Source organism: Anolis carolinensis, chromosome 5 (genome assembly GCF_035594765.1).
Source record: "Anolis carolinensis isolate JA03-04 chromosome 5, rAnoCar3.1.pri, whole genome shotgun sequence".
Classification (NCBI taxonomy): Eukaryota; Metazoa; Chordata; class Lepidosauria; order Squamata; family Dactyloidae; genus Anolis; species Anolis carolinensis.
In genome coordinates this window covers 135,891,539-135,901,540 of record NC_085845.1, presented here as the reverse complement: position 1 = coordinate 135,901,540, position 10,002 = coordinate 135,891,539, and the positions used below count along the sequence as shown (strand labels likewise).

At 38.4% G+C, this 10,002-nt stretch overlaps 1 protein-coding gene across 1 annotated transcript in view; it reads right to left on the bottom strand.

Annotated features, from left to right (window-relative positions):
- Positions 1-1,152: 1,152 nt before the first annotated feature.
- The window catches only part of LOC100552267 (V-type proton ATPase subunit S1), an 89,309-nt gene continuing 80,459 nt past the window's right edge, over positions 1,153-10,002 (bottom strand). The window contains exon 10 of the mRNA XM_062982736.1: positions 1,153-4,372. Within this exon, the coding sequence (XP_062838806.1) occupies positions 4,163-4,372 (210 nt within the window). The 3' untranslated portion in view covers positions 1,153-4,162. The remainder of the gene's footprint in view (positions 4,373-10,002) is intronic.

The window sequence follows — 10,002 nt, the reverse complement described above, 5'->3', positions numbered from 1 at the left end:
GTGATCACTTTATTTTGTTTTCTTCTTTTTTAAAAAATAGGATTAATTGCTTGTTGGACTGGCTGAATGAGGTTACTGGGAAATTTTAACTGATAGACAAAGGCTTTATTTGCAGTTTTATTGTACTGAAAGAATTTTAATTGGCAATGGCAAGCTTTAAAGAGCACATGGCAGTTTGGGCAACTCAAATGTGCCACCCATCTCTTTCCCAGTCTCTCCCACGTCTGATGAAAATGAAACTTTAGGATGTTGCTGAATCCCTCAGGACTTCATTGGAAAGAAACAGACAGCTTGGAACTTCAAGTTTAAGCCACCCAATGCACTCGCTACTGCAATTGCGAGCCAAGCTGGCACAGAACTGTTCCAAAATCTGTTATTCAAAAGCAGAGTCAATAACATGGGGAGTGAGGGTGGGGCTTCTTCTTGAACTCCAAAGGCAGATCTTCTTAATACAGAGACAGACACTTCTGCATGACTCAAATACAGAAGTTTCTATGGATTGGATGCAAAGGAGAAGTGGAGGCTGCTCATGCATTCAGTGAATAGGTTGTTGCTGCCTCCCATCAAACCCAAACAGCATGTTTTTGCTTTTGAACAAGGGGATGAGGCACAGCTCTACATTTTTAAAGCCTGGGTTCCCCACTTTATTAGTGGCATGTTCTTTCTTTTCCAGATATTGTCAACAGTGTTCAAACCAACCTTGTCTTATGATGACCCCATGAATGAGGGTCCATCCACACAGCCATATAACCCAGAATATCAAGGCAGAAAATTCAACAATATCCGCTTTGAACTAGGTTATCTAAATCCACACTGTCATATATTCCAATTCAAAGCAGAAAATGTGGGATTTTATTCAGCTGTGTGGGAGGGACCTGAGGGATCTCCAATTCATCCTATTCTCAATAGGCCTGTTCAGATTTTGCAGACTTGGGGCTATGAACTGAGGCCCCATCTGCACTACTATATAATGCAGTTTGATACTGCATTATATGGCAGTGTAGATAGGCCCTGGGTCTATTCATCTGTAATGCAATCTTCCTATTTTTAATGCTCTCCACTTCACCAAGCATTATAATATTTTCAAGCCCTTTCCACTTATGGGGACCCAAGTCACAAAGAAAATAATAGAACAAGAAAATGAAAATATAATTACAGTAAACAATGATATTTTAATAGTAATTATCTTTATGTATAGATTTCTCAATAAACAGCAAACACAGGATCCACATAGCGATAGATGCAAAAGAAAGTTTAGCTTCACACATATACAATAAACATTATTGAATGTGTGCAGTATAGACTCATAGTTTTTGTACTATAATAACCTCTGTAAATCCACATAATCCAGGAGAGTATTATTTTGTTGGGCGTGGGATGTAGCATCTGCATAACTTAAGAATGGGTTTCACGTTGCATAAAATCTTCGTGGTTTTGCCTGTTATTTAACAACATCCACACGGTGTGGGAGTTCCCTTATTAGTGAATGGTTCCTTCCTACAATATCCAAATTAAGCTTTGTATTTATATTTTAATTTCTAATTAATCCAAACCAGATTATTATAATGATGGTGCTTTGCTTTGGTTTTATAAATGGCTTTAGTCACAAGAATATTGTCCTTTGTCTGATTCCTGATAGAAATGTCTGAAGAAACGGGAGGGCAAAAATTAATGGCGAATTAATTAAAGATCCGGAACTTAGGATCTCTGAAGGTCTTTTCACATTCCACAGTGATGGTACTTTGAGTCTATTTAAACTATGGAATCCTGGGGTTTATAGTGTGGTATAGCACACTAGAGCTGTTTGGCAGAGAATTCTAATTCCAATAATAATAATAATAATAATAATAATAATAATAATAATAATATCAAGCATTGGCATGTGAAAAATGTGTTCAGCAAAGAATATGTCCAAAGGGTCAGAAAAATTTTGAAGAGCAAACTAAATGGCTGAAACATGAACAAGGCTATCAACACCAGGGCCATTCCTGTCATCAGATACACTGCTGGAATTGTGAACTGGATGCAAGCAGAGCTGGATGATCTGGACCGAAAAACAAGGAAACTGATGACAATCCACTACTCATTACACCCACGTAGTGATGTCGACAGACTTTACCTGCCTAGAAAATCAGGAGGCAGAGTGCTTCTGCAAGTGAAACAAGAAGAAGAGAAATATGCACTGGCAGATTACGTAAAAGACAGTCAAGAACCAACATTGATGGAAGTCAATAGTAGGTAAAGGTAAAGGTTTTCCCCTGACATTAAGTCTATTCGTATCTGACTCTGGGAGTTGGTGCTCATCTCCATTTCTAAGCCAAAGAGCCGGCTTTGCCCGTAGACACCTCCAAGGTCATGTGGCCATCATGATTGCATGGAGCGCCGTCACCTTCCCGCCAGAGCAGTACCTATTGATCTACTTACATTTGCATATTTTCAAACTGCTAGGTTAGCAGAAGCTGGGGCTAACAGCAGGAGCTCACCCTGCTCCCCAGATTCGAACCAGCAACCTTTCGGTCAGCAAGGTCAACAGCTCAGTAGTTTAACCCACTGCGCCACCGGAGGTAGAAAACTGCTTAAAGTGTACAAGACAAAGAGTGAATACCGTAAAATTACAATGCGGAGCAGAGGAGTAAACTAGCAAAAGAAGGCTCTCCATGGACAGTTCCTGGTACAAACTGAGAGCAAAATTAACAAGGAAAAAACATGGATGTGGCTCACAAATGGAACTTTGTAAAAGGAGACCGAGGGCCTGATTCTTGCAGCCCAAAAACAAATTAGAACAAATGCCATCAAAGCCAGAATGGAAAAGTTGACTCAGATCCCAAGTGTAGGCTATGCAAGGAAGCAGACGAAATGATGGATCACATCCTCAGCTGCTGCAAGAAGATTGTGCAGACAGACTACAAGCAGAGGCATAATACCATTGCTCAAATGATCCATTCAAATTTGTGCCACAAATACCATCTGCCTGTGACAAAGAACTGGTGGGATCACAAGCCTGATAAAGTTACACAAAATGAACATGTCAAACTACTCTGGGACTTTCGAATTCAGACTGACAGAGTTTTGGAGCACAATACTCCTGACCTCACAATCGTGTTAAAAAACAATGTATGAATCATCAATGTTGCAATCGAAGGTGACAGCAGAATTGAGGAGAAGCAACTGACAAAGGTGATACAATGTGAGGATTTGACGATAGAACTGCAAAGACTCTGGCACAAGCCAGTAAAGGTGGCCCCAGTGGTGATCGGCACACTGGATGCAGTGCCTAAAGACCTTGGACTACACTTAAAAACCATCGGCGTTGATATAATTACCATCTGTCACCTGCAAAGGGCCACCCTACTTGGATCTGCTTGCATTATTCACCAATACATCACACAGTCCTAGACACTTGGGAAGTATCCGATGTGTGATCCAATACAAAAGCCAGCATAGTGATCTTGCTTGCTGTGTACTAATTTTGTTCTGTATCAAATAATAATAATAATAATAATAATAATAATAATAATAATAATCCTTTTCTAAATTGCAACTGCATTGCCACACCTTCATTTCATCATAGGATGACTGAAAGACAAAAAGAGAAGAGTAATCAAGTCAATCTAAGTGTTATATAAATCTTTCAAAAGGAGCCCAGAGTGCCCAGGAAGCTTTGGTGTTTGCAGAAGTGTTTTTTAAAATTGAGACATATCTACCATACCTTTCTTTTCAAAATTATCTAAGGTATATTGGTAATTGATGCTGAGAAAAAAGCTGGGCACAAATAAACATCACCATCACCATCATCATACCTCTGATTTTGCCCAGATAGACCTCTTCAATTTGTGCCATCACTCTTAACCAGTTTCTTTTAAAATGTCCCATTCTTCTTTCCCAAAATACTTGTACAATATAATATAAAACTTCTAAGGTGACACTCATGAAGTTGATGACATTAACTACTGATTTTTGGTGATGAACAATTTTTGCCTGTGAAGGCTTAAAGCACTGGCTCTGGGTTTTCATTTAGACAGCCAGTTTTAAAAGCCAGGAACAACTGGCAGAATTGTGAGAGTCACTCATTTATTTTTAAAAGCTTGAACATTTTATTGCCTATTCATTTATCTTTTGATAGTCTAGGAGGTTGAAAATGATTTGGATTGTTCCTTTGTGGCTACTCTGTCTGAGGGATGGAAAGAGCTGGGCCTTTAGGATCATCAAATCGACTGTTTGTTGTGAGATTCGTAATCATGTGGATTCCATAGGTAAGGATCAATAATAAAACGAAGGAAGTGACCAAACCCATCCATATTGCAGGGGTGAAGAATGAGGTGCAGTCACTTGCATAGGCAAATGTGATGTTTTTAACATTGAAAGCTTGGATCTGCAAAAGAAAAGAAAAAAGAAGAGTGTTGAGCCAAGAACCTGTACTTCATGTCCTGCTTCAACAGGCGGGATGATCATTAACCACACGTCTGTAGTGTTTCTTTAACCACAGGAACGTTGCATGTCAAACCTGGAAAAATGTCATTTATTTTGGGGTATGTGCCAGGAAAAAAATGCAGCACCTGTTAACTCTCTCACTCCAATGTTACTAGACTTTTCTACTCAAAACAGGTAGAGCCAGTGATCATGGTGACAGGTAGATTTTGGGAGTTACAGTGCAAAAGGTATTTTTCCCAAGCTCTGCATTCATGTGTCTAACAACTAAAACCAGAGCAAGAGATATTTATGTATGCATATATGTAAAGGTAAAGGTTTTCCCCTGACATTAAGACTAGTTGTATCCAACTCTGGGGATTGGTACTCATTTCCATTTCTAAATCAAAGAGCCGGCGTTGTCTGTAGATGCCTCCAAGGTCATGTTGCCGGCATGACTGTATGGAGCACCATCACCTTCCCGCCAAAGTGGTACCTCTTGATCTACTCACATTTACATGTTTTTGAATTGCTAGGTTGGCAGAAGCTGGGGCTAACAGCAGGAGCTCACCCCACTCCCCGGATTCGAACCTGCAACCTTTCTGATCATACCTGTGACTAAGTTAAAACTCCCAAATGTATGTATTTAGAGCATTTATGTATTGCTTCTTAGCCCATCTTATGTATGTGTGAGAGGTTCCCAATGTAACTTGTTGTTGTGTGCCCCAAGTCATCTTTGATCAATGGTGGCCTTATTGGCAAGATTTGTTCAGGAGCGGGTTGCCATTGCCTTCCTCCGAGGCTGAGAGAATGTGACTTGGACTTTTAAAAGCTTGTTTAAATTGTTTTATGTAATAATTGTTTGTGTGTTCGTTGTTTTCTGTTCAGCTTGACTTGTCTTAATGCATTATGTCACCCAGTTGTTTTATGTATCTATTATATTTTTTATGATTGGAAGCTGCTCCAAGTCCCTGGAAGATAGGGTGGGGTATAAATAAAGTTGCTATTACTATTATTATTATTATTATTATTATTATTATTATTATTATTATTATTATTATATACACAACAAGATTAGTACACAGCAAACAAGATAACTATGCTGGCTGTTGTATTGGATTGTCAGACACTTCCCAAGTATCTAGGACTATATGCTGCATTGGCGAATAATGCATGCAGGTTATTATTATTATTATTTCCTATCTTCTGAAATATTTCACAATGAAACCTTTCCCAATCATTTTCATCTGATAAGGAGCAGATGAATTTGGAATACCGTGGGTTTTAATTTGGAATTTGATGCCATACCTAGTGTTTATTTAAATCACTCAGAGTCATATAATTCTGCTTTGGGAATAAGGCACATGTGTGAAAATCAATGAATTCTGCATGCTTTCGCCTGGAGGGTGGATTTGACCTCCTCAGGGGAAAACTTTTAACTACCTTTTAGCACAGTAGCATTATCTATATTTTTAAGATCTACTATGGGTACCAACTCCTTCAAGAAAGTTTATTTCAGGAAGAGTACAAATTATGCTGTGAATTTTTCTGGAGACTTTGTTCCATAGACATAAAAGAAATGTTCAACTATCTTTTAAACATGATGCCCTCAGTTTTAGCTAGGCTGAATAACTTTGGGGAATAATATAAATTTTGCCATATGTATTACTTTCAGGAATATGGTGTTCTCCATCACAAGAGATGATAATGATAATTTATTTATTATCCGCCTCTCCTTATGGCTTGAGGCAAGGATTCCAAGAGCGTGTGAATAATAAATCATTTAAAAAAACTGATACAATATTATAAAGCTGACGTCCAACTGCCATAACAAAAGGCAGCATAATTTTCCCGCTACACTGTTAATTCTTCAGAAATTCCATAGAAATCACTTTTTTTTTTTGCTGAATAGCTTTTTTTTAAAAAAAATACTCATGATAACATACATAGATGTTGGCCCACTAATTTTTCAAGTTGACTTTTCTGTTTCATTATTAAAATAGCTGTTAGCACAAATCACCACTTCCCACAAATCTCCTTCATAAGGACCTTATCCGTGCTTGTGAAATCAATGGATTTATGATAAAGGATGGGATGGAGAGAACTGTGGTTGTCTATTCCCATCGACTTCAGTGTCCCTAAGTTCCAAGTATACTTACTTTGGGACTGAATAGCTTGAAAAATAATAATAATCAGAATTATGTTGTGATAAGGTTCACAAAGCTTGTTCCAGATATCACGAGACTTTGTGTAATAATTAAAAAGTTGGATTCGCATAGTCTAGTTGTGAATGGGAGAGCTGAGTATTGATTTACAGAGAGATTCACCCAGCTGTGTCAGTCTTTTTAATTTCCCTGAGTTTAAGTACTTTCTGAATTCCTCTATTTCAGGATATAACTGCCACTATTGTGTTGTATTATATTGTATTTACTTCATTTACATGCTACTTTTCTCCCAGAATGGAAGACATTTACTTCAATTGTAAAGGACAGAAAGTGGGGGTTAGAGTGAAGTCACACAACAACAATCTCAATATCATTAAAGGTTGGTGGTTCGAATCTGGGGAGCAGGATAAGCTCCTGTCTGTCAGGAGAGAAGCCTCCCACGGATGATAACATATCAAACATCCAGGCGTCCCCTGGGCAACATCCTTGCAGACAGTCAATTCTCTCACACCAAAAGCAACAAGTCACTCCTCACACACACACACAAAATCCCAGGAGGCTTAGCTTATCTACTTTTGGCCCCAAATTGTGCGGGCCTGGCTTAGACTATTCAAGGTACACTCCAGACATTTGCATCCAACTATTCTGATTTGTTTAATTTTCTGCTGTCCCACTTTCTTAACCACTTTTAAACTGTTATGATTTCTCTCCTCTCTTTTCACTTTCCTCTTTCAATTTCCGCTTACTTCAACTTCTGGAAACTAGGTTCAGAGTGCAAAAGTAGTTTCTATTTAGGGAAATGAGTGAAAGTCATACCCTTTCTAATTGGCTCCCTTGGATTTTTTTCCCTTCTTCTTCTTTCTGATTTTCCTAAACTCTGTACATACATTCTAGCGGGGTTTTTTTTCTAATTAAAATAATAGTTTCCATTAAAAACCTTTGCCTCCTGTAGCCTATCGTTCCAAGATGAGTTCTTCCAGATCTATTTCTTTTCTCATACCCTTGTTCCCTTGCTTCTTCAATTCCCTTTTCACTGGACACTCATAAATCAGAACAAGTAACTGCACTGAGGTAAACAAAGACTATTGTAAATTTAATAGGGACTCGATCAGTTAATAAATGACAAACAATATGGTTCAAATGGTTCCTTGATATCAGATAAATGCTCATAACAAGGAAATGAAACCAAAATCTAGGTCATAAGGTGTGTTTGGGGAATGCAGACCGTACTAGGTAACACCATATGAATGATGGGATTTTGAAAAGTCAGAAATAGAGAGCAAAAGGGTGAAATATGTCAAGAGGAAGGACATCAAGCAAACACTTGTTGCGACCACTTTCCATCTGGAAATGTCCTCACTGTGAAAGATCATGTGGATCCAGAGTCTCCATAGTCATTTGCAAACCCACCGCCAAGACTCTACACTTGGAAGACAATCCTACTCAGCCACGAGTGATAGCCTATGACAGTGATTCTCAATCTGTGGGTTCCCAGATGTTTTGGCCTTCAACTCCAAGAAATCTTAACAGCTGGTAAACTGACTGGGATTTCTGGGAGTTGTAGGCCAAAACACCTAGGGACCCACAGGTTAAGAACCACTGGCCTATGATAATGATGATGATCATAAGGTGTATTTGTGGAATGCATACCAAAATGATTATCTACAAAAACGGTGCAGTGTTTGATCAGAAATGTATTTTTTAATTTTTTTAAATATTCCTGAAATTAGATAAAACTCCAAAAACATTGTTCGTAAACCCAGCATAAAGTAAAGGTAAAGTCTATTCGTGTCCGACTCTGGAGGTTGGTGCTCATCTCCTTTTCTAAGCCAAAGAGCCGGCATTGTCCATAGACATCTCCAAGGTCATGTGGCCATTTCCTCCCTACTAAGTTAAGTGACTGCATAGTACTTCTCCATTATGAGCTTGAGACAAAGGGGGAAAGTGTGAAGAGGAATTGGGATATTCTAAAAGCAGATTAAAATTGTGTCAACAGGATAAATCAGGACTGTCCCTTCTAAATCAGGACAATTGGATAGTATGTGGGATTGATTCTAATACACATGACTTATTCGGGACTTACTGATTGATGTAAATGTAAATAAGATTTGTTATTATTCAATTGTTTTTTCAGAAGAAGCCTGCAGGAGCTGATGGCAGGAAAAGTGAATTTACAGGGTGCAGCAATATTGATATTCCCATCAAAAAGTCAGACTAGGCTAGAGATTTAACTGCCCCCCAAAGCCTTGATTGGTTTTAACAATGCTCATTGTGTTTTCTGCATTCAGATGTATTTTTGTGTGCATGAATGAATGATAAAAGGCAATTGTATTCTGGCAGAAAAGTAAAGATGAAACCCTCTGCAGTCTGTCAGTGCCAAAATTAGAAAAGCATATAAAACAGCATTGGGCTGTTGTTGTTTTGTCTCTTTCAAACAAGATTTCTCAAGGTTTTTAGGCAATGACTGTGGCTTTCACGTTTTCTACATTTGTTTGAGTTGGATCCAGGATAAGTCTCCTGCTAGAGTAGTGGTTCTCAACGTGTGGGTCCCCAGGTGTTTTGGCCTACAACTCCAAGAAATCCCAGCCAGTTTACCAACTGATAGGATTTCTGGGAGTTGAAGGCCAAAACATCTGGGGATCCACAAGTTGGGAACCATTGCGCTAGAGGAAAAATTCTGCCTAGGAATCATATGCATTGGTTGCAAACATCAATTGTTTAACAGGGTGCCCACATTACATACGTACAATGTTATAAACTCTTCCATGCTTTAGGTTTTGTTGATCAGCATGCATGATTTAAACTGACGCTGAATAAAGCTGTAAGGAGGAAGCTGCCTGATTTTTAATGATAGTAATCAAGTAAGTATACGACTGTCTGTGCAGACTTGCATTTTAGTCAGATGTCTCACTTGGTGCCGTTCACCTGAAAGCCTTTTAACTGACATAATAGGCATGTGATTGCTCAATGCACTGAATGTTTCCCACTAATTTATTGTGACTCAGACAGATCAATTTTGCAGAAATCTCCAAATTTATTGAAATGTCTGTGTTTTTTATTTAGCTATTTTAGTAGATGTGAAAGTGTAAAAGGAGAGTATGGATGCAAATATTAATTTGATCTTCACTCTCCCATAAAGACCGATTCTTACATTATGAGCCTGCCCAAATTTGAGATCTTCAGAGGAAGCCCTATTATGTGTGCCAACACCTTGTGAAAATTGGTTGGTATTTATACATAACAGGGCTTTCTCTGTAGAAGCATCACAACTGTGGAGCTCCCTACCCTACATTAGGCTGAGTTCACCTTTTTTGAACTTCTGGTGAGCAGCTAAGACAGTAAAATTCTGCATGGCCTTTAGTGATTGAAATTGTGTTGCTCTGACTTTTAATTGTTTCTTAGAATTATTTTAGACTGATTTATAAAAAAT